The sequence below is a fragment of the Passer montanus genome, unplaced genomic scaffold (genome assembly GCF_014805655.1).
Source record: "Passer montanus isolate IOZ18808 unplaced genomic scaffold, ASM1480565v1 scaffold33, whole genome shotgun sequence".
Classification (NCBI taxonomy): domain Eukaryota; kingdom Metazoa; phylum Chordata; class Aves; order Passeriformes; family Passeridae; genus Passer; species Passer montanus.
The window spans coordinates 7766784-7791491 of NW_024368041.1; the positions used below are offsets into that span (position 1 = coordinate 7766784).

Sequence of the window (24708 nt, forward strand, 5' to 3'; positions counted from 1 at the left end):
TGGGCACACTCACATTTAGAGGCACAGAATGAGGCCTAACAATTTTTTCCTCAAGCCTGAGCTGTGCTGATTATTGAAAATCCATCACACACACTCTTTGCTGAGCAGTCTGAACTATTGATCTCAGTTAGAGAAAAAGATGCTCTGGACTTTATTGGAATTGTCTTTAAAAGTCCTGTTGGTACAACTGTTCTACTGGATGCTGAGTGCTTCCTAGTCTCCCTGCAGAGCAGTGCCTCAGAGCTGCTCTAAAGCTCCTTCATGCCAGGGGCTCCTGCTGAGCCATGGAGGAAACCACACCACTGACCCTGGGAAAGCAAGCAGTGACAGCTGCCAGAGATGCACTGGTGAGGCCCCTGGCCTGAGCAGCGCTCCCAGAGAGCAAAAGCCAGCAGCAGGTAGGGACTGCTGTCTGCAGCAGCAGCTGGAGAGCATCCTGCTGCCTGGACAGGCACAGGCTCCTGATCCCTGCTGAGCAGGGAACCCAGCAGGAGCCATGCAGCCAAATGCTGCCTCTGTCTAAGGCAAGATGACCCTGAGCAGAGCCAAGCACTGAAATGACTCGGGGTGTCTGTGTGCACCTGAGAGAACCCTTCAGAGCACATGTAGGCACCACGAACACTCCCCAACTCCCCACAGCATCCGTTCTCTCCTCCTCAACTTCAAAGAGGCAGGCAGCAGCCATTGCCAACCTTGTTTTCTGAGTCCGAGCTCTGAAACAAAGAGGACACTAAAGTTCCACCAAAATCCCACATCTCTTCAAAACACTTCTCAGTTTGGGGTGCAGATGCAGGGTTTTCTTTGTTTGAATTAAAAAAAAAAAAGCCTTTCTACTGTTTTAATTACATACCTAACAAAACACTGGATAAGCATCATCCTTATGGCTTTTTGGGTCTTAAATTAAAGAATGTACACATTTTTACATATATTAAAAATGGTTATTAGGAATAAGAGTTCATTTTTAAATGGCAAAAGGGTAACTCTGCTCCAAACCATACAGCCAGGTAATCTTCACTGTTTAGAGGCTGTTCTGTGCTAGTCTGTTTCAGCACTAACCATTTTGAAACTCTACAGCTTGCTCAAGAGAAGGGTAGTTTTCACACAGAGTCATGATCACAACCACACCACCGTTCCTGCCCAATGAGGAAGTACCAGATCCCCCAAAGCAGAAGTGCTCACCCTCTCGCCAGCCAGTCCAGCACATTTCTGCCTGCTGGGCTGAACTTTTAGGCGCAAGATTTGCATGAACGAGGACGAATAATAAGTCTTGGGCCTGGCACCCAGCATCTGTACAAAAAGCCTCCATCTAACACGGTCAGTGCTGCTCCCAGCCCAGGACAGCCACACACAGCCTCATGGCACACAGGACCAAGCCATGGCTTCCTCCCGAGGCCGGCCAGCCCGGCGTGCTGCTGCTCGGCTTCGCCCCGGCAGTGACCGGAGATGGTGTGCCTTGGTGTGAGGGCTGTCACCGCTCGCTGGTTCCGCCACGTCCGTGCCTGGACCCAGGGCACACAGGACCCCCCGTGCCCGGCCTGTCACCCCTCGCAGCCGGAGCAGACCCGCCCGGCCCGGGCGGCCTCGCAGTCCCCGTGCCCTGAGGGAAGCAGAGCTCGGCCAGAGCTGCCTCCGGCCGCCCCGCTGCTCCCTCCGCGGCCCCACAGACCCCCCGGCGCCGCGGGAGGCGGCCGGGAAGGTGCGGGGCTGCCCGGGCGGTGCTGAGCATCTCTGCGGGGCTGCGCCTTCCCGCCCGGGGATGGGGGACAGCGGGGCGGGGGCTGCCCCGGCTCCTTCCCGGCTCCTCTCCGCCCCGCGGCTCCCCACGGGCGCCCACCCCACAGCTCCGCTCCGGCTCCTCAGGCGATCCCCATCTCCCTCTCGCTCCCGCTGGGCCGCCCCTCGCCGCTGCCTCCGCGCCCCGCTCCGCCCGCCCGGGGGGCGCGGGCAGCCCTTACCTGGGCACGGGCGCAGCCTCGTCCCTCCGGCTGCCGGCGGCGTCACGGCCGCAGGTTGTGGCTGCGGGCGGCGGTGCCGCATCGATATAAAAGGAAGCGGCGCGGGGGGAGGGAGAGGCGGCCCCGGCACCTTCGCCGCGCCCGGCCCCGATCCCCGGGCCCCTCACAAGCTCCCTCCCCGCCGCCCCCGGGACAGCGGCCGCGGCTCCCCGGGCAGCCCCCGCGGGCCGGCGGCACTCGCGGGGTGCTCACCCCGCCGGGCGGGGGTGAAGGATGGGGGGCAGTCAGAGCCTTCGCATCAGCCCCCACATCCTGCCCGGGGGGCCAGGAGAGACCCTTCGTGAGGAGCCAGATATGGCCCTGCCCTCACGGGCTGCGCACACAGCACAGCGGAGCACGGGCAAGGCTCTGCGGCCATGGGAAGGGAGCACCTTGCAGGCTTCAAATGTGTGTGACAAAACCAGCCATCTCCACCAGTCTCCTGGCTGCAGGCTTTGCTGGAGCTGCCCTGGCCCGAGCAGCGCCTGGGGCTGAGGGCTTGTGCCCAGGGAAGGAGTGACATCCCGGGACGGGGCTGCTGGCAAACCCACATGCAGGCGGTGGACCCACCTGGGGCTGAGAGCTTGTGCCCAGGGGTGACATCCCGGGACGGGGCTGCTGGCAAACCCACATGCAGGCGTTGGACCCTGCTGTGGTCAAGGCCTGGTTATCCAGCCTGGCGGCCCAACCACTTCAGTGAGACATTGTCTGTAAGACTAGCTTTGGAGGATCAAAGAAAAAACTCATCAAGGCCTAATTTCTTCTTCAAACCCCAAGAGCTCCTTCCATCTCTAGAGCTACACCCTGAGTCCAGAACAGTTGTGACATCTCTGAGGCACCTTGTTCTGTCTCTTCTTCATCTTCTCCATCCTGTTGACAATTGATGACATCTTGGTTGCAGGAGGAGTGAGGGTCCCCCCAGGACACGGCCTCTCCATCTGCTCCTCAGGAAGCTCTCCCTCCAGCAACAGATGCTGTTGTTCTCCTGCACCATCAATCCCTTTCAGGAAGGGACAGGGATTAGGTGTTGTTAACATGTCTTAAGGTAATTTCTCTAAATGGCATTTTGCTTCCCAGCTTTACCCTCAGTTGCTGGTGGGGGGCTGTGATGCTTCGGTTCACTCTGCAGCCCCCAAGGCCTAGGTCTTACCACAGTGGCTACAAGTCCTGTCTTTTGCCCAGAGGAGATGGAGACGTGGGCAGCAGTGAGGCTGGGGTGCAGAGAAGTCCCATAGGTATTGGGACCCCTATGCAGAAGTACTTCATTCGGTGCCTTTGTTTACATTCCACCAGGCAAGCAGCTAAAGCTGGGGATCATGGACAGAGCAGGCTCCTGCTCTACAGACAGAGGGAAGTGGTGACCCCTGGCAGCCCCCATCTAAATAAACATTACCAGGGGTTACATTTTGCATGAAAAACATTTAGGTGGAACACTGCCATGGGCAAATGAGAGGAACAAATTCTGCTCTCAAGGGTTTTAAGAGAGGGGTTTTCCACCTCCAAATTTCTTGGTTTTTTTTTTTTTTTTTCCCCTCTTCAATGTCTTTACATCATGGCAGGGAAGGGGGAACAGGAGCTTTTCTGCTGGACCCACCAGCATCTCATCCAGACAGACCTCTCTGGAAACATAAGTGCCAAGTTAAAGGATGGTCTGTCCCTAAGCAAGGTGACTGTTCCAGATCTGCTTCAAGGAGGAAGTGGGGGTGCCAGAACCACATCTAAGGGTGGCTCTGGCTCCTCTGTGAGGCTGCAGCCAGAGATTGCTCTGGCAGGGCAGCAGCACCTCCTTGCTTACAGCCAAATGTGGAGGAACGGGCCCTGCTGCTCCTTCTCAGGGCCCAGCAATTACAGCAGCTACTTCAATGCTGACCAGGTGGTCTCTCTGTCCTGCTGCCCTCCCACCCCAAGTGTTGTTTGCGAAGATCTTGCTGCTTCTCCTGGACAAGGAACTTTCACTTCACAGAAGTTTGCATTTCCTTGATCTCTCAGGTGAGTATATGGCCAGCCTAGAGGCAGTGCTCACAGGAGAGCTGCTGATTCCTTGTGATTAATCTTCCCATCAACAATGGAGTCATTTATATTCTTTCACAGGTGTCCAAGCTGTGGTTTGTGATAGCCTCTATCCCCTGCTCTTCTCACATCACTACCTTGTAGAGCTCAGATCTGTTTCTATACTCTGCCAAGTCTTAGAACTCCTTATCTTCCAGCATCACTTGGTGTCAGTTCACTTCAGGTGAAGAGGTTTCCTGCTCTCCAGATGTCCACACTGCCAAATGTTCCTTTTAAGCAGCTCTGTGCACCCTATCAAGGCAAGTTTAGCATTTGTTCTCCTGTTTCTTTCTCCAGAGCCTGGTCCAGTTCCTGTAGGGAGAACAGAGTGAAGAGCATCCTGGATCACCAATCTGGCCTTCATCTCTACACTTCTATCCAGAGGTCAAAACTACTGAAGAGATCCTGAAATTGCTCCACAAGGCTTTTTTTCCCAGCTCCTGGGTTGGTTTCCACACAATAAAAAAGTCTCAGCTAAGTGAGAGCATGTGGCTGGCTGCAGCTCACTTACTGGTCAGCTGCCTGGGGCTCTGGCTTTCCTGCCTACAGTTGTTAAAGTGGGGCTAGAGCTCTGAATTGAGACCCTACAGGGAATAAAGGGAAGGCATTTGGATATGCAGATCTGGAGCCACAGATGGGAAAAGATGCCAAATAGACAAATTATTACAGACAGTAGAACCTTTACTTATCTGGAAAAAAACGTCTGCTTTGTCTTTGAGGTGTCTAAAGCAGCAAGTGGCCGCTGGTGTCAGGTCATTAAGGAAATCTGCAGGCTCCAACAGAAAACCACAATAAACCCCTGCTTAATCACCAAACAGCTGCTGACCTCTTTGGTGCACATTCAGCTCAAGGTGCCTTGTCTTTCCTTCAGTCTGAAGTTCAGGAGCACATTTCAGTCCTTTCTGATACCTAAGGTTTTAAATTTTATTTACAGACTAAGAACCCCACCTCAGAGGGACTGTTGACACCTACTGTAGCAGGGATGTGAGAGCAGGGAGAGATGAAAAACATTACTAAAATAGGTTTAAGAGCAACTTAAGCTTGTAAATTTGCAGGCAGAGGTACTAAGTTATTCCTGGAGCATTCCCTGAGGAAAAGACTGGGGAAATTAATTAGTTATCAAAAAACAAAGCCTAATGCTACTGTTTTGAAGTGAACAAAGTTAAATACAAGAAACAACCTCTAATACAGCCATTCTAGTTGTGTTTGACTGCCCAGGGTTGATTTATCTACTCAATGGGACTGCAAGAGAGAAATCAGATTCATAATTTCTGGTGGTAGCTAGGCACAAAATTATTTTCAAGCCTTGGGGGGAAAAAAAAATCCCACGTGGAAATGGACCTAGTCCCACACAGCATTTCAGAGAAGAGCAAAAAGCACAAGGGGAAGGGATTTTTCTGATCAGACACTACAAGAAGCAAGGTCAAACTGGTAGGAACAGCATTAATAGAGTCAACACTGGATTTAAAGTTCCAGGTAGGCTGGAAAACATCCTTTAGGTGGTGCAGAAAATGACCCATCAGCTTCCCCTCTGCTCTGACAGCTTAGCAGATGTGACAGCTGTCACAAACTTTCCTCCCTGCCCCCACCATTACAAAAGGAGTGGAGCAGACATCCGCCTTGCTGCTGCCGGGAGGATCTGTTCTGTAATTTACAGAGGAACAAGGCAGAGCCTGTACCATGACACACTATCGTTTTTACTGTTCCCGAGCAGCAGCTGACCAGAACCAGCCAAGACGTGCAGGTTTTGTGCCTGCTGCAGCTCGGGGGGGTCAGCTTAAGCACGAGTTGACAAACAGCACTTAGCTTATCTCAAGAAGAAACCCGAGCATACCCCTCAGCAGATGACAGAGCTGTAAATCTTGTTATGTGCAGCCCTAAAAGTATCATTAAGACAACTTAGAATAGTTAGTTTGTATTAGATAAGAAAAATGTTGTCTTGCAGCTATGCAGAGGAAAACATCTTACAGTTGTGTGTGCATTTTGCATCCACCTGAAAAGCCTCCAGCTATTTCAGAAGGGCTAAAGGGTTTAATAAAAGCATCCCCAAGAGCCTTAAATCTTAAGGTGAGAAGCTCTCTGAAGAATGTAAGGCCTGAAGCTGAACTTTATTTACTTATAGACATTTGCTCCTCTGTCTAGTTCTGGTTTCATGGCACAGGAAGGTTTCCAGTCCAGGGTGTGAGTGGCATGAAAGTATGTAACAGTGTGGAGCATGGGAAAATAAAGTTGTTTTCTATGCATACTCAGGTGAACTATCACACAGAACCAGAGAGTTCTGGGGAGGGGAAGCACCTGAAAATAAATCAGATTTATATAGCTGAACTGTTTGGTTTTTGTTGTGCAGTGGGAAGCTATTTTGAGTTTCATTCTTTAGTATTTAATATTTGCACCACTGTCACTAGTATAGACTGCCAATTTTCTGATTAACTGTGAGCTTTAGGTTTGCCAGGAGAAGGGTAAGGAAACTTTGAACAACAAGGAGTTCTCTGGGCATATATTTGTCTTGTTCTCTGCTGCTCCAAACAGTATATGAGATATCCACCTCAATTTTGACTTAGGAAAAGAAATCAATACATGTCACTGAAGAACACGTAATACAAGTAGGATAGAGAACAGAGGCTGTTGGAATCAATGTCTCTCTGAGTGCTGTTGTCTGAAATACTGTGACACAGTAGAAATTGAGAAAGAGCACATTTAACCAGACTGATTCTCCTGCCCCATATCCATATTTCCCCACTCCAACCCCCCCATGTTGAGCCTACGTAGATTTGAAAGCTCCAAACAAAGCAAGCAGGATGTTCTGTGACGGTGGGACATCACACCAGTGCCACAACCCAGCCTGAAGAAGCTCTCACCACAGCAGTCTCCTGAGCCCTGTGCTGTGGCAGCTACTGTTCTTGATACAAACCAGATCTGATAGCTCCACACTCCAGCTTTTCCTCTGGCTAAAGGATGTTCTCGTTGCTTTCTAGCAATTTCAAGTGACTTGTTCATTTTGGAGTAGCTTTGACAGGAATGGGTCTTAAATGAGAAACATCCAAGAACTGAGTCAGGGATGGGGGAAAAATAACCTCTGCAAGCTGGGTCAGGCCTGAAATTCTCAGCAATGAAGTCACTCCATCCAGGAAAGATTAGTACTGCTCTAGTTGGTGTGAGAGCTGCTGTTGGGCTGGGAGATCCTGCCCACAGACAGGGTTTGTGAATGGCTCCTTCAGCCCCACGGGCTGCTGTGGAAACAACACAGAGGGGGCTGGGAGCCCACAGAGCCTGCTGAGGCCAGAGAGAAAGCAATCGAAACTCATGGACAAAACAAGTGGTTTGATGCTAACTTTAGTAAGTAAAGTTTTCCAGATAAAGGCAGTTGCATCCATATTTAACAGCTGTTAAAGAGATACACATTTAATTGCATTATATGAGGAGTGCTTTATATTCAAGAGAAAACATTTGAAGTGTCTTAATTCTACCTGTTTGGAATCCAGACTTTCTCCCTAGAAGATATTCCAGTTGACAAAAAGGGCCTTGTTCAGATATCTGGGATCAACTGAATACATTTATTTAAAAGCAATTTTAAATATTAAAAAAGTAGAAATTAACACATACAGTACTCAAAAACTGTCACATTAAATACATGTGAATAGACATGTGTACTGATGTTTTACCTTAACATTCAATGAGAAGTCAAGATTTTAACTAGTGGCATGACCAGATCTGATTTCTGTACACGTTGATGTACTATGTAATAAAAAAATAAATAGCAACTGTTGTTCAACAGTAAATAAGACATCATCTGCAGAGCAAACTTCCCCCTCTGGGGGCACCTTCCCCTGCCCCTCCCCCCAACCCTTTATCAGCTAATTTTCCATAAAGATTTAGACTTTCCAAATACTATGTCATATACAAAATTGCAGACAGTGGCTCATTGAGTTCAAATATAATACTGTACTTAAACTCAATCAATATCATACATTTTCAGATTTCTTATGACCCACAATAAGCCAGAATAAACAGAACTATTGTTCCTTATGGAACTAATTTAATTTTATAAAATGCATATGTATACTATTTTAAAGAGCGTAGAAAAGAATAGACATTTGACTCTACATAATTTTACATGCCTAGGTTTTCTTTATATGATTTGCATTTATCAGTTTATTTCAAGATCACTTAAAAATACAATTGACCACAAAAGTGAATAGGTTTTGTTCTTTAATGCAACTTAAAACATTGTAGTAATGGATAAAATGGAATGCTAAATAAATGCTAAACCTGACTTCCTTTCCATAAAAACAGAATAAAGTCTGAAATACTGGAGCTGGTAATACTGAAGATTAGATGCCAGCAGGCTCTCTCACTCATTGCATATTTTTTTTTAATTTTTTAAAAAATAAATGATAAAACCATTAATAGTTGATAAATGTTTTGCATTTTTTTTTCATGTGGGACTTAGACAGATATTTGTTTCTAAATTAACCACAAACAGAATTAAATATTCACTGACTACAGTCTTGTAAAACTGTATTAGAAATGAAAGTCCTCAGAAAGTCTGAGATATGCCTTTATGAAATGAAAATCTTTCCATGCAGCCAAGACAATCTGCTTTGAAATAGCAGCACTAGGTACTGAAGCCAAAATAACATTTAAAGCAAGTAATACAAAACTACATATGAAAATCATGGAACCTGCTACAGACAAACCATGGGAAAAACACAACCGCATGATGTTTCAAAAGATGAAAAATTATGTTGGAAGTGACACGGGAAATTAAAGTTTCCAGTAATACATTGAAGTGTTTTCTGGCAATGCAACTTTATACCAACTTTCAAGAAACCTCAGGTCAAATGCAGCCTTCCAAAGATTTTTGTGACCATATGTCTGTTACTTCGTGCTTTGGGTTACAACCATTACATCTTACAGCTTGGTGAACTCCATGAAAACCAGCCTTATCCTTGTGATCTGAGATCTTTCATTACCAGCTTGATCAAATGCACGAGAGGTCATCTTAGCTTCCACTTTTTAGAGCATTAAAAATAATTTAAATTTATCCTTATATCACCACTTAAAAAAATTATTTTAGGTAGCTAACTTTTAGCAAGGTTGAAGACAGAGGAAAAAAATCCACAAAATCATTTTTCAAAGAGCCAATTTAGCTATAAACAAATACTGCTGCAAGCTCACATTAACCTGAATAGCAATTAAGTTAAAATGTTCTTTTCCTCAAATGTAGCTATATGACTACAGTACTACTTTTGTACAAAGGCAGGTTTCAAGTAAGCATCTAAATGCATGCACAATGTCAACAGTTAAACATTTGCTAGAAGTCCTTGGTTATTAAGAATTCAGTGAAAGAAACCAGCAAATTTCACACATATCTACTAAAGAACAATATGACTAATTTTCATTAAAGTAAGTTTTCAAATGAAATAAATTTGTAACTTTTTATAGTGAGGTAATATCACAGGGGAACTGCAATCACAGTTTGGCATAGGTCCACATAATATAAACATGAAATGCTGTATGCACACTGTAAAACATTACTGTTATCTGTAAAGTCAGTGAATATTTGTCTTCATAATTACACTTAACTGAGCACTATATTAAATAAATATCGAAGTGGGTTTCATAGCTGTAAACTGCATACACTTATGAACTGCAGACTGATCTTTAAATTGTCCAAAACCATTCACTCGTTCTAACTTTCTGCTAATTGTATATTGAGAATACCAGGTTATTAGGAACAGTTATTTCTGTACAGTTACGTGGGTGACAGAGACCACCTATGTTGGAAAGCTGGCAGTCCACACGTGTGGGACAGCACGGACAGAGATGGAAGTGCTAAATGCCCAGGATGGCTTCAACAAACCCAATAAGGCGTGCCAGGTTCCAAGGCTACCATAATACTGGCAAAGGCAGAATAACACAGTATATTTACAATACATATAATTCAACCTCATGAGGTGAAACTTAAATGAATTCTTAATTTGTAACAGCAGCTATATATACAATTGTGCACAGGATTACAGGGAGGCAGCAGCGTTCGCTTTTGCTAAAAAGCCCGTCTTGCATGAAGAATGTGCAATGCTCAAGTTTAGGATTTGTTTGTTTGACTAGTCTGACAGAATGTGCACAAAGGACACTGGAAACACCCCTTTCCTCTCTGGCTGTCCTTCGATGTGGCCAATCTGCAACACAGGAGAAGAAGGTACATATATACATATACATATAGAAGTGCTTTGTACACACAGACTTCACAGACTGCATTCATTCAACTGCTCACAGAGCCTCTAGAACCTCTTGCACAGTCTGAAGCAGACATTAGTTAACATTTGAATTTATGTAAAGGAACAAAATGAAATTGCACAAGCATATTATAAATAAGACAAATTAAGCCAATTAAATCTAAAGAGAACAAAACTATTTTTTTAGTAAACTTAACATACATCACTGAATTTCAAGAACTTCATTGAAACAAGAAGCCTGAGTTTCTTCTGTCTAATAGACAGATTTTCACTAACATCTCTACAAACCACTTATCTCAGTTAAGTGAATAAATCCTGAACATCTCACTGAAGGGAATTGTCTGCTATATTTGTGAAGTTACTTATGATAATCTGCATGTTTCACGTAAGGTGATCAAAGCCCAGCTGTTTTCTCATTGAATTATAAACACTAGTATGCACCTAATGATTTAGGTGCATACTAGTGTTTATAACAAATCACAGTGTTGTCTGATTAAGCTACAAGTACCTACATCTTTTGCATAATGATTATTTATAAAGAAATAGCTAATAAACTTATTCAAGACATTAAAAATAACGGAATATTTTATATGAAATTTCCTTGTTTAAAATACATAATTATAAACAACTGTTGAATAGCACTGGAGCAGCAGCCTTGACTGACTACATAACCCTCTTCTCACCCTGCTCAATGCTGCTCACTACTTTCAGAATAATGGTGTACCTTCCTTCCTCTTCCACAAGCTTACAAAATAGGAAGGGGAAACATATAGGGCTGGCCATTTCCTCTTGGAGAGCCAAAGTTTTGAAGCATATGAGTCAACAGCCCTTGTTTCCCTTCTCAGAAACACTCAGACTGGGGCGCTTCGTGGAACTTGCTGGACATGTCCCCAAGGGGCTTAAAAAGCCACTTCACAAAACAGATCCAGCAGGGAATGCAGCAGTAATCAGGGACTAGGAGATATGGGCAACACAGACACACTTTTCACTGGGCACTGCTCTTTTGGTATCAGCTTTGCAGTTGAGAATCTTCCACACTTAAATGATGAGTGAGAGGAAAATGTAGCTGGAAACAAAACAGCAAAGGTTGTGCTGCACTTAGATTAGGATATCACAGGCAGCATTACAATTAGGATTTGTTTTAGTCAAATGAAATCTGTCTCGTTATCCACAGTAATAATTCTTTGGCAGTGAAATATGATGTAGCAGGGCTTTAGGGACATGAGCTGGATTGAAAGGCAGGAGCCTTCACGTGGGGTTGACAAAAACCTGGTATTAGCACTTGAACAATATGCAGTCCATAATAGGGGGAGTACTGTATGAAAAAGGAGCATAAGAGGGAAGAAGGGAAAGAAAATGTTATCTGCCTCTCATCTAAGAAGAAAACTACCAGCTTATAGCATCAATTGCAAACTATTCTTTAGATTTCCAGCAACCCCTGTAGGTATAACTAAACATTTTGGGTGAACTGAAGATAGTTACACATCTCCTTTTCATGGAGGGTATAAATTTGTTACATGGAGGAAGAATCACCACTTCTTCCCTTAATGACAGGCTATGTGCATTACAGGGAGGGACATGGGTAAATATGTGCTGTATGAGCCAGCAATGAAGTTAAACCTAGTGGGGCTGGTTCTAACAGATTCTCCCTCCCAGATAAAAGGGGTTTTCTCTAATGGAAGTTTGAGGGCTGGCTATTAACTCAGGCAAAAAGACACCGAACAAAAATAAAAGCAAAACTAAAACAAAACCCATCACCTACAAGCAAAAATAAAAAAATAAATCCTCCACATTTGGAAAAATAGGCTTTCCTATAAAAGTCATAAAGAAATTATGTGGAACTGTAAAAGGGAAAGATACATACCCACCACTCTTGGTCCTCTTCACCAGTTACAATAATTACTTCTCCTTCAACAAATGTGAGTTCATCATCATTATCTGCCTGACAGTCATAAATGGTCTTCACTCGCCTAACTTTGTTTTTCCCCTAAAAATAGAATGAAGTTTGAAATGAAGGACATGAGAAACAGAGAAAAATATATATGATATGATTTTTGCCTTTTAGTTGTGTTTTTACAAGAAAGTGAAGACTATAAATTACTTTCCCTGCAACTAGGAATATAGAAATACAAAAACTCTGCTTCAACAAGGATTAAAAAAAAAAAAAAAAATTACCTACACAGGTGTAGTGGTTTTTTTTTCCTTTAGATTTTGAATTCCCAGCAGAATGTAATTTATTGCGCTTAACATGTGACCCTTAAGAGGGATTAAGTAACCTCTGTTTCCTCTGGTGAAGAAAGTTTAAATAATGTCTTTACATTGTTCTAGTCTGCAAACACCCTCTTTCTCCTTTAATATATACTTCCTCAACAAACCTACCATGAACAGAAATTTAAATCCAGTCTCCTCTAAATGTTCCAAGAGAGGTAAGGACTGAGGAAAATGCTGCATTGGAATCCCAGTATTCCTTACAGTTTTGGTTTTGGATCTAGTGCAAAAATACAGGATTCTTTGATTTCAAATCTGCTTACAGGACTGGAAATTATTTTTTTTAGAGATTTTTCCATCCAAATGTTAGCAATTACTTACTAAAATTACCTTAATGTCAGATGGCAGTACTATTTTCTGATGATAATTCACACTAGATATTCTCACAGCTCTACCATTCTGAGTCCAAGTATTTTCTAGGTCATACTTTGCTGCATACTGCTAATTCATATGAAAAAAGCCTCAGCCATGGACTCCTCCCCAAACATATGTTTCTTATGGTAGGGAAGATGACTTAAATTATTTCCAAATAGAGTAAGTAAGCAATATTCACAGCAAAACACTCTTGGCTACTTTATATTTCTCTATTTTCATATCCACACCTCTTCAAAACCTACAGTTAATTCTTTTAACAGAAGTAATCAGTTAACAAGAATGCAAAAACCCAAGAAGAGCAGAAGGAGATGAGAAACAGAAGGGTATGAAGGGAAGTCAGCAGGTTTAGAGGAATATGAGCCAAAACTAACTTCACAGAGGAAATTTCCTAGGGAGTCTTCTCTTTGCTGTTACCTACCCACTTGAAATTCCTCCATGTTTTGGCAAAAAAAAAATCCCTGCAGCTCAACAGCAGAATAGACCCAATGAAAAAAGCACTCACACTAAACTCAAGGCACAGAAAAATAATAATTAAAAAGGGAGATTTAAGGGAGAAAGCAGTTAACACAACATAAAACTAAAAAAAAAACCAACATACCCAAAAAAAATTAAGATAAATACCTGAAGATCATATGAGATCAAGGATTTTTTTCTACAGCAAAGGTTTGCTGCAGTGAGAAGTCACTTCAAAGAATGCTTCCTCCTTTCTTAAAAATATATTGATATAATTTAAACAAAATCTCATCTAGCCCTAGGGACTGGAATTCAATAGGAATGGGTGCTTAGGGACAGGCCCAGCTTTCAACTCCAGAGAACCTTTACAAGCCAAGAGTGTTCCCTCCCAATCAATCTTCCAGTGATGAAGGGAAGCAACTACTTCTGCAAGTTAAAAACTGTCTTGTTCAATAAAAAGAATAAAGAAATTCACATTCCTCTAAACTTACAAAACTGTATGGAACTCAGCTTGTAAAAGCACATAAGAAATGATGGTAATTACTCTGGTTCCATCAGATTTTAACATTTTATTCCTTTCACGGAGAACAGCAAAAAAGCAGCATTCAAGTTCAAGGTCTATTTAATCATGGGAAGGTATAAAAAAGGATGGCTATGTAGAGAGCACATATGTTCCAGAACATATTTTGTTCATGTTCCAGAACAGTTGATGGCATTGTTGTGTAAAGAAATGGAAACAATTCCAGGAAATGTAATCTGCAAGTTAAAAACAAATACCCACCACCAACTGATTCTCTGTACCCAACAAGTGCTTATTACCAGAGATTTTATGCTTAAAACTGAACAGTAGTGAGATGCTGTGATTATTAATAATCCAACCATGCTCTTATTTACATTCAACACTTTTTTTTTTTCTTTAAAAATGAGTATTTTGTCTCCTTTATAGAAGCCACCTCATACACACAAAAGAATGCTCAAGTGCTCAGTGTGATTTCAGGAGTACTCAGTGCAAGTTTTGTTTCTCTAAAAATATCCTTTCAAGCCTTTATAAATTATCAGTATTGGAATTTTTAAATTACATTTCTGAACAATTAAGTTTTTTTAAAACACCAATAAAAAAACCTATGCTTCTCTGTTTAGTGGCTAAATAGTCAAGCCCAAGACAGAGGTGCCCATGAGTTCTGTGGCTGCTGGCGTGGGTCTCACTGGGATGAAGCACTTCACCAGCCAAAGGATGAAAATGGAGGCAAGATACATTTCAGAGGAATCCTTGCACATTATCACTCCAGCAAAAAAGTTTGCACTGAACATGAAGAGACACAAGTGTGCATGCAAATATGTGCAAAAATGTGGTGATACATACATATATATATATATATACACACACATAAGGAAGATATAGAATAGCTTCTATCACTGCACAACAGTGGAATTATTTAATTTACTGCACCTATGAAAATGGCTGAGTTTAGAGAACAAAGAACCTTTCCTCAGAATTTTTCTGTATACAGTAGGGTAACAATTTTAAAAAAGCCAAAAGTAACCAAACTAAAAAGGTAATCCATTATTTGCTTTCTTTTCTTCTTTAATAAAGTGACAAGTAGCTGAGAATGACCAGCATCATTTGGCTGCTTATATTTAAAAGTACATAAATAAACAAACATTTTTTGATCTGATCCCTGTAATATTTAAATTCCAGAATACTCAGGAAGCCCAAGCAACAACTCTGTCCTCAGTTCAGACAGGAGCTTACAGGCAAGTCCATGTCAGAAAGCCAAGCAGAATTATGGCTCCATGGGGCTCTTCCTCACAAAAGCACAAGGCAGAAACACCCTCTGCTTTCACTATTCCACTAGGATGAAGTCTTATTTCCTTTATACATAAGTGCTTTGCATAGCCAGTTTGACAAACAAAGCCATCTCCCTTTTGATGTATTCTTCATGACGAAAATCTTAAGAGAGCTCTGGAGTTTCAGTTATCTCAACCTACATAGGCATTAAAAATCCTCCGCTGAAAATTGTCCTGGTTAGAAAGATGAACGGCAAGATATTTTGGGAATTGGAATCAAGTTGGAGTTCCAGATCTACAACTACACACCATGCAGCAACTTGCCACTTCATCAATACATCTGAACCTACACCTCAACCATTATAAACATTAAATACTCACAATAGGGACATTTACTATTTTGTCACAGTTGACTTTACTTTAAATTTTGCACCTACTGACAACAGATGCTAACATCCCTTCTTAAGGCTTACGAAGTCAAATATAGAAATATTCTACCAACCTAAGGCACACAGACCCATGAGCAAAGGCAACAGAGAAAACCATCAATTCATTCAGAGTTGTGATTGGCATAAATATAAATACATTAATCCCAACAAATCTAAATACATTGTCATGCTCCCACGGTTATTGTTTTATATTGCAAGTATTTGTTTGAGCATGCAGGAGGCCTTGAAAACCCCCAACACTTGCTGAAGCTGCTTTGGGGCACAAAAAGAGCCCCTCATTTCCCACCCCAGCCCATAGCTTTAAGTTGCCTTGAGTGCACAGCTCAAGGGTGCACAGAAAGTCCTACAGTAACTTCAAAGCCTTCCCTAGATACTCCCAAGGAGCTGGAGTAATACCTACCATATTTATTTTCCTGGGAAGTGGCACAGGGGTTTCTGGCAGGGTGTGTGTTATGTCATTAGACTCTTCAGATGCTTGCCTTTGGACGGTATCTCTGGATTGTACGTTTGGAGAAAGATCTATGGAGTGAGATTTTTGATTTGCCTCTGAGGGCTGAGCCTTGGGTGCTGCTTCTCCACCTTGAGTTTTAGCCAACAGCTCTCCTAGCTGAGGTTTTGGAGGAAGGTCCTTCACTTGTGGCTTTGGAGGTAAGTCTCCAAGCTGTGGTTTTGGTGGCAAGTCTCCTAGCTGAGGCTTTGGGGGTAGTTCTCCAGGCTTTGGGGGTAAATCTCCCACTTGAGGTTTCTGAGTTAATTCCAGAGGCAGAGGCTTTGGGGGCAGGTCTCCAGGCTGTGGTTTCTGTGGTATATCGATGGACAGTGAGGGCTTCTGAAACATTTCCATGTGCTGATGGGATTTATCTATTGAAAGATGATGACTGGTTTCTATTTTTCTTAGTGCCACTAAAACAGAAAAGCAAAACAATGTTTTTCACAATCTTAATATTTTAATATTAGGGAGTTAGGCATATATCAAAACTGCAGTTGTGTCAATGACTACGTGGTCACTGAGCCCCATAACTGCCCATAAGTGTTCTTAGTCTATGACAAAAGCAGGATAATACAACTTCACATGACCCTCATTCACTGAGGTCTCATTTAATTGCTCCTCCTGGAGGCCAGGAGTGCTTATTCCAACAGCTATGAGATGTCAATTCATAGACTATTTACTTCAAATGAAATAAAGTGAATCACTTTTTGGATCTAAACCAAAAACTATGTAATATAATAAAAGACTTTGCAAAACCATCTATAGACCAATTGACATGACTGTAACAAAATTTATTTTTAATGACAATTACTCACATATACAGTTCAATTCCATACAAAAACCACCTGACTCTCAGGATTAGTACCTGTAAAATCTCTCAGAAGAGAGTGAGCACATATATCTGTCTATGCAGTGTATAGAACATACTGTACTGTAGACATTCACACTAAGAAAAAATGAATTATTGTATATATTTACAATTCAGTAAATTAGTTAAGACTGAAGTTTTAAAATGTGTATTTTGCAGATTCCATGGAAGGAAAATGAAACTAGATTTTCAAACAGTTCTTTTTCCTAGTGTCATCTCTTGATTTCACTGCTAAGCTCCCTAAGAAAACTCAACTGAAAGCTACCTCAAAAAACAAAACCATTGGTACACACTAAAAATCCCCAACCCACAACCTCCTCACTCAAACAGCCCTAATGTTAAAACAGATGAAGGGGGAAGAGAGAAAAAATTTACAACCTGTGATGAAAGCAACACATTTTAACTAGAAGGAACATCTTCCTAATGCATTCAGCACTGCTTTAGTATCATATTCTACCAGCCAAAAAAGTGGCCTCACTCCCTTTGGATAATCACCCACTTCAGTAACACTTTCATTATATATTTATTGTTACTTATACCAAAAAAACAAACCAAACCACAGCAAAACAAAACCCCCCCCCAAAAACAAAAAAAAAAAACCTCAATAAAAAAACCCCACCAACCAAACCCTCCCCCCCAAAAAAACCCTTACCAACAAAACACCCCAAACCAAACCCATTTGCATAGTTTCCATGAAAGAAATTGTATAATTACTATCAGATGTCTCATTTAAAAAGATGTCTGTTAATCCCTGTATATTTCTGTGCCCTTGGCTCACCTCACATCAAATGCACACACACTGATCATCCACATGGGTTTCAGATGTGAGTAGATGACATGAAAAACTCTGATAGCAGCCCTTATCAAAGTGCTTTGATTTGGACCTGATTAAATTTTCACCTAAATAATTTTAAATCCAGGAAGTGTTGACTTCCTTCACAGTGCCACCCCAGTGCATCACTGGTGTCTCTTTCAAAAGAGAAGATGTCAGAACAATTGTAATTTAACAAAGTTAAAAATTAACATTTGCTTTTTCTGTTAAAAAAATTATTTGCACTCTCAGTTTCAGACATGTGGCTTCAGAATTTTGGACGAGCAGCATTTCCTGATCTTCAGGCTCTATTGTGATCATCCACTCATACAGATATAATGTATTTTTGATGGCTATTGTACTCAGACAGAATAGTCTGAAGTAGGTCTACTTTCTACTTTATAGTCAACTCAAGAAAAAAACCAAACCAAAACAAACAAACCTGCAGTGTGAGTTTAAAGAGCTTAGGAAAGAGCATTTCTAAAAGAAAGGTTCCCTGGGATGATGGTCTCAGCAAGCTTGTCACTGATAAATAAATCAGCATGTAACAGCACCTGATTCTTTCCCAAGGAGTTGCACTGACCATAACCCCGATTGCCAGAACGTGGCACAGGTACAGTTTGCTCCAAGCTGTCAAGAAATGGGACTTGGAGACAATAGGAAAAAACCCAAAACTACCAACGAGAGTGGTCTAGGATGGAAACAGAAGCCCAGAGAAGTCATCCATGGAGACACTCAAAATGTGACTGGCCTTGAGCAACCTGCTCTCATGGCAGAAAGCTGGCTCTGCTCTGAGTGCTGGACTGGACCACAAGACCTCCTGAGGTCTCTTCCAGCTTCAATAAGTTCATGTTTTATATTTTTCCTCCCTAGGTGTATTTTTTTCAGTTTAATAAAAGCCTCCCCCATCTTCTAAAATCCTTTCAGTTTTGTGATGCTTTCATGGTTTGTGGCATTTTAGAAATGAAATTTCTGCTGAAAAGATCCATATATTTAAAACAAATATCTACTTTCACCCACATTTGAAAGATGCCATTATGAGAATAGCCACAAAGATATTTCTTACCTTTCTGAGGTAGTTTGGGAAGAACTCTAGGGCCAAGTGCAGTCTTTGCAGTCCCAGTGCTAAATCAACAAATGTGAATTATTATTAACAGTGCTTACAACTGTTATAAAATTTCTTATAACTTATTTTTCATTTCCCCCATTTACACATCCATAAATAAAAAATCCCAAAAAACCCCCAAATTTATTTTGCTCCTTTTGTAAAATCACTTTGTCCGTGGATAAATCCCAAAACTCAAAGCATTGTTAAGAATTAACTGGGGCTTTTTCAGAGAAAAAGACATACAAATCCTACACAACTTCAATACTATGGGGCAGATATATTCTATGAATGATGGTACATGCAAAATGTACTTTGAAAACAGGTGAAGCTGAAAGACCAACTCTGTGGGCAGATCCTGAACCTTAAGAAAAATTTGTTCTTCAAAAGAACAAATATAATTATAATATTTATAATTATAATATTTATAATTATACTGAAACATACAAAACAATCTGTGCTTTATGTCAGTGAAGCTTTCCAGGACTGAGCCTACACCTTGCAGCCTCCTGCACATGTATGGTATTGCATCACACACACTCTGCTGCAGGAAGAGACAAAGTCTCTGCTACTCCCAGGAAATACTGATGATTGTGGGAAAACAACATGCTTTACTCTGTCAACCTGTACTGCACATATGTTAGCTATTCCCACCAAAGTTTTTCTTTTAAAACCACACCTAAGTCACTTTTATAGAAAAGGAATGTGGAAGAAGAGAATAAATCAAATTGATTTAAGGCATAAAAATCAATACATAAAAATCAGTATCAGCTCAAAATAATGATTCAAAAACAAGAAAAAAAGAAAAATGAGTGAGAAAGCTGCCAATGTATGTTCAACAGAGCAGAGACTCTTCTGCATCATCTGCCTTAATTCTGGTATTGCTTGTCTCTGCAGCCAACATTTCAAAATGAGCATGATAAAACCATTTTAATTTCTAGCTGTTTTTTAAATAGCAAAAATACATCACGACATGAAATTGAAAGAACAGCCAAGCTCAATCTTGATTCAATACATCACAGAAACAGAATATCCTGAATTGGAAGGGGCCCACAAAGATCATCAAAGCCCAGCTCCTACCTCAGTCTTTCTCTAATGCCATGGAGTACAAGGAGCACACTTTTACCCTTGTCTGGCAAGAACTTAGGATGGGCTCAGCTCTCTGTGCTGTAGAACACTACCATTTTTCCCCTGAATGCCCATGCCAGCTGGATGGATTCAGCAAACATGGGAAGGCAGCTGTGTCTCCCTGTCCTGACAAGCCAGATCACAGTCTGGGGGTGTCCAGAAACTCTTCCTACACATCTTCTGCTGTGCCCTGTCTGAGGTTACACATCCATCCACAGCCACAGCCCATCCCACTCACTGGTGGTCATGCAAGGCTGTGTGCCTGAGGCAGGTGCTTGTTGGAATCACCATGCTCTGAACCTCAGGACTTTGGAATCACAGCACAGCTAGAGAAGTAGCAAACCCTAAGTGACAGCAATGTATGGCTGTCCTTACTGCTCCAGCTATTGAAAAAGACACTTGTAATGGACAGAGTTGATGAACTATGAGCTAAAAGCAGTTTGTGTTACTGCAGACTGTGTGGCAGCACAGGAGCCTGACAAAGTGGAAAACAGCTAAACTGGAAGACTGAGATGAACTCTCTCTCTTACAGAGCCATCTTCGATGCCAGCCTGTACCCAGAGTGACACTGCTGCTCCAGGCAGGACACCTCACACTGAAGCAGATAGAATGAAATTCCAGGAGACATGAAAATAAAACTTTTGTCCTCCTGGACCGTGGTCTGAGGCAGCATTCCCCAGCTGGGAGAGAAACGGGCACAAGGCGTTCTGTCCATCCCGCTCCACTTCTGTAGGAGCAGCAGAGAGACTCGGGCACAAGGCGTTCTGTCCATCCCGCTCAAAGGAAGGATTGTGCAGGACAGCGAGGAGCACAGCGTAGGAGGCTCAGTGCAGCCAAAGGATTTGTATGCATGTAGGGCATGCAGAAAACTAATAAGAAACATAGCTAGGATTTTATTTCCTATGAAAGGCTTTTCTTTTCTAATTTACAAATTCGTTGTCTTTATTTAAATTTTCATCTTTGCCTTCATATAATGCAGATTTTACCTTGACTGCTGAGACATGCCCTCAAACTTGTTTGCAGCCTTAGTTGAAGGTGGGCCCAAATCATTACCTGAGGTGAAAAAAGGACAATTAAAAACAAAAAAAAAAAATCATTAGGATAACTGAAATATAATCAACAGAGGGTGCAATTTAAAACAAAACGTGTATTCCTCTATGCATCTTCTATATAACATATCTAAAATATGATTTATAAATTTATTCTTTATTAATAATTTTGTAGCTGAGAAAGCAGGAGGGACCAAAATAATCCAAGATGACCTTTCATATAACACATTTTAAAACAACTCACTGGTAGCTCTCATCTCCTGGCAAGGGAAGATTGAATGACATTGCTGTAGGGCATTTGTTTTGAAATAGTGTTTCAATTTTCTCTGAATAGAAGGAGATACAGCAGGCCAGTATCAGATACATTATTCACTGATGTTTACATTTTGCACTTCGAGGCAAAAAATCTTTTTAAAACCACCATGAATATGATTTTATTCACAAAACATTAAATTTCTAAGGATTGGTATTTTATCTTATGCAAAGAACAGCCTTTACTGATTTAGTGACTAAGTTTGTATGTTCTCATAATCTGCCATTGGTAAAGAAAAGATCCTGGGTATACAGAATTCTGTCAAAAGGCAGCAAAATCCAAACCCAAGTGCTCTGGACTCCTTCAGCAGAAAGCTTCTCTTCATTAGCAGTCACCATTTTCAAGGTATAATGACACCAACTCCTTTGGTTTAGTGCCTTTTCATCCCCTTTGCCTCTCCTTTTACAGCACGTCAATCTCAGAACCAGCTTCAACAACCATTAGTAAATTTTGTCATTGAAATAGATGCAAAGTGACATTTAATGATCCAAGAACACAAAATACTTCTCATTCAAAAGAATGACACATTTTTCTAAATACCATTCTTGGCACATTGATGTCTAAATGAAACAGCAGAAAAGGCTCATGCTGTGCCTTGCTAAAAATATGTTTGTGTTTAAAAGTGGTGCAAAAAAGGAACTAAGGTAAAACAGCAAACATGCAGATCCTATGGATAAAGGAGGGAAAAATATCTCATGGTTGCTATGGAAATACAAAATAATCTAAATGACATTTTTAGAACATCTTTGAATAGTAACTCAATTTGCTTAGACATAAGCTAAGGACTGCTCTGCTTGAAACTTCAATTAATGCACAGATTAGAAGACAAATGCTGAAATTCCACATAGCAAGAAATATAACAACACAGAAGAAAGCTTCTGAAAGGAAAAGCAGTGAACATCTGACAATACCCTTAAGCAAAAAAACACAAAGGCAGACAGAAGAAATTCCCTCTTTTATAAACACAAAATTTCATACTTGCTTAAAAATACAAATGGACTTTGAAATAAGCTTTTGTACAGATTTCAGCTAAGAAAAATAGAGAGAACAGGCCTCTCTTCAATCCACTGAAGTTTAACTTGCCCTGAAAAGCAGTGAAGAGACAGGAAAAGCAATATTCTTCTTTGGCCCTGCTCTAACAGGCTTCTTCATCTCCCACTGCACACCTGCACCTTTCCCATATTTTTTTCTTCCTTCATCTGTTGCCTAATGTGTTTAAGGAAAAGTTGACACCTGCTCAGCATCTAATCCTATCCACACCTTTCATCCTAACAGTGCTACATTATACAGTATTCTCGTATATGGTACTTTAGGTGCTGTTTTGGACTTAAATATTTAACATTTTTTACATATTTAAAGTCCAAGCTCTTCAAAATGTCTGAACTACCTCTGAAAAAGTACAGAACTGTTGGACTCCACAACACAGGAAACATTTTTTCCATATCCCAGACCTCTGAGAAATAGAGAATGGAAAATATTCCTTTATTTTTATTCCTTGAGAAAAAGTCTTTGTTTTTCATTGGACTCTATACTTTTCTTCATGTTGAATCCTAGATTAAATCACACATGAGTACTCCATGATTTACTAAATTTAACTCAATTTGCTGAAAAAATGGTGCATTTAGTCTAGCAATTTTTTTTTTATTTTAGGCTAGTAATTGTGTGTTTGTACTAGAATAGAGAGAGGATTCTCTTAAAATACGAGTAATGTATGCATGATGCACCTATGTAATCGCTGGATTCCAGTTTAAAAATTTGCAGATTCATGGAAATCCTGCCACCAAAACTAAAATCAAGGAAAATTACATGGGCCTGAGATTTATAGCTACCAAGAGAATTTGACTGCATAGAGCAATGTTTATTCAAAAGAGGAAGAATCTGAGTAGCCTGGAAAATTGTTCTAAAAAGCATATGTCAGAAAGGTATCCTGGTAAAAATAAAAATTCAAATGCACTGTTTCTGTGTAACTTCTGCTGGTAGCAGGATGCAAATCTATCAGTCTTTGTGTATGTACAGACAACACCACAAAAGCCAAATACATATTAAGACAACACAATCCCACCAGCGAGGTGTGAACACTTTAGAGGAGAGGCGTGGCCCAGAGCCCAAGGACAGAACTCCTGTGGCAGCTGTGACCCTGCACAGACACGGTGGCTCTGGGTGGCCCAAGGCTGCATCCCTGGTCCCTGAGCTGGGCACAGCAGCAGCAGGGACAGAGGCAGAGGCAGAGGAGAGCAGTGGCTGAGGGGCTGGGGTGAGGGCAGAGCCTGGGCAGCTAGGGCAGAGACAGGGAGGGACTGCATGGGCCCCAGGGCAGCGTGGAGGAGTTTCAGCTCTCTCAAGTGAGACTCGGCTGCGGCAGCCCGGGAGGCAGTGACAGGAGATGGAACTGCTGCTTTATCTGAGCTGACGTTACATCAAGCTGCAATCATTGGAAAGCAAGCACCAGGTAAAAAGAAACCAGAGATCATATATCAGCCATCATAAAGGTTTTTCCCCTGCCCTTTTGATTTGCATTTCAAAACTCACCCCAAGGAATTGGGCCCTTATTCTGGGGTCCATGAGGTAGTGGGCTTGGTGGGTCAGAGAGGGTTCTTTTGTGTCCTGGGGGTGGGGGAGGTGGTCTCTTCTTGGAAAGAGTGGAGCTGCCACTAGAGGTTTGAGTGCTTAGAGGGAGGGTTGAAGGTGGGCCTGCAAAATAACAAACAACCTTCTTACAAATACATGTGCATAAACGTCAAAGCAGCACTGAAAAATTCACAGTCAGACCCACAGTGAAGTGCAGCAAAAGACTAAAATAAAAAGACAAGCCATGCCAAAAACACTGTTTAGATTAAACGACACATCCACCACATTTTTAACCATCTCAGCTGTGGGAATACAAGCAACTTGACAATAGAATGACATGTGTACTTATGTTTAAAAAATACAGGATTAATCGTGCCAAGATTTCTAATTTTAGGCATTGTTCAAAAAAAAAAGCATCATGAAATATTAAAAGTAAGTAATATTTAGCATATGGGATTAAAATTGCTGTTAATTTATACCAGAATGAAAGCACATTCTATATGCTTTAATATCTGGGAAGGTTTTTAGCCCTCCAGACCATCCCATAAAAATTTTGTTAATAAACTGGAAGGCAGGAGGAAAGAAATAAAAATATGTCTACAAATTTTCCTTTCACCTTCAAAATTGGATTTTTAGCTTAAGATTTTCTTTAATTCTTTTCTATTTTTTCTGTAGATCAAATACATCAAACTATGCATTCCAAAAGCAATGCAAATTGTTGTACATGGCATGAATAAAATAAACATCAGAGAAGTCCTTTC

The 24708-nt window shown here is 41.5% G+C and overlaps 2 protein-coding genes across 9 annotated transcripts in view; both read right to left on the reverse strand.

Moving 5' to 3' along the window:
• The window catches only part of CYRIB (CYFIP related Rac1 interactor B), a 93712-nt gene extending 91626 nt beyond the window's left edge, over window positions 1-2086 (reverse strand). For 2 of the 5 annotated variants that reach the window (XM_039715422.1, XM_039715421.1), the window contains exon 1: window positions 1956-2085. The gene's annotated coding sequence lies outside the window, so the exon portion shown is untranslated. Of the gene's footprint in view, window positions 1-1955 lie in introns of all 5 variants that reach the window. The other 3 variants (XM_039715420.1, XM_039715423.1, XM_039715424.1) reach the window with 3 other exon arrangements.
• A 5490-nt stretch (window positions 2087-7576) lies between these two features.
• Window positions 7577-24708, reverse strand: part of ASAP1 (ArfGAP with SH3 domain, ankyrin repeat and PH domain 1) — a 145019-nt gene continuing 127887 nt past the window's right edge. For 2 of the 4 annotated variants that reach the window (XM_039715387.1, XM_039715388.1), the window contains 6 exons: window positions 23909-24070; window positions 21004-21070; window positions 18851-18909; window positions 16016-16518; window positions 12147-12269; window positions 7577-10225 (listed from right to left, as the gene is read on the reverse strand). In XM_039715387.1, the coding sequence (XP_039571321.1) occupies window positions 10151-10225; window positions 12147-12269; window positions 16016-16518; window positions 18851-18909; window positions 21004-21070; window positions 23909-24070 (989 nt within the window). In that variant the 3' untranslated portion in view covers window positions 7577-10150. The remainder of the gene's footprint in view (window positions 10226-12146; window positions 12270-16015; window positions 16519-18850; window positions 18910-21003; window positions 21071-23908; window positions 24071-24708) is intronic. The other 2 variants (XM_039715389.1, XM_039715390.1) reach the window with 1 other exon arrangement.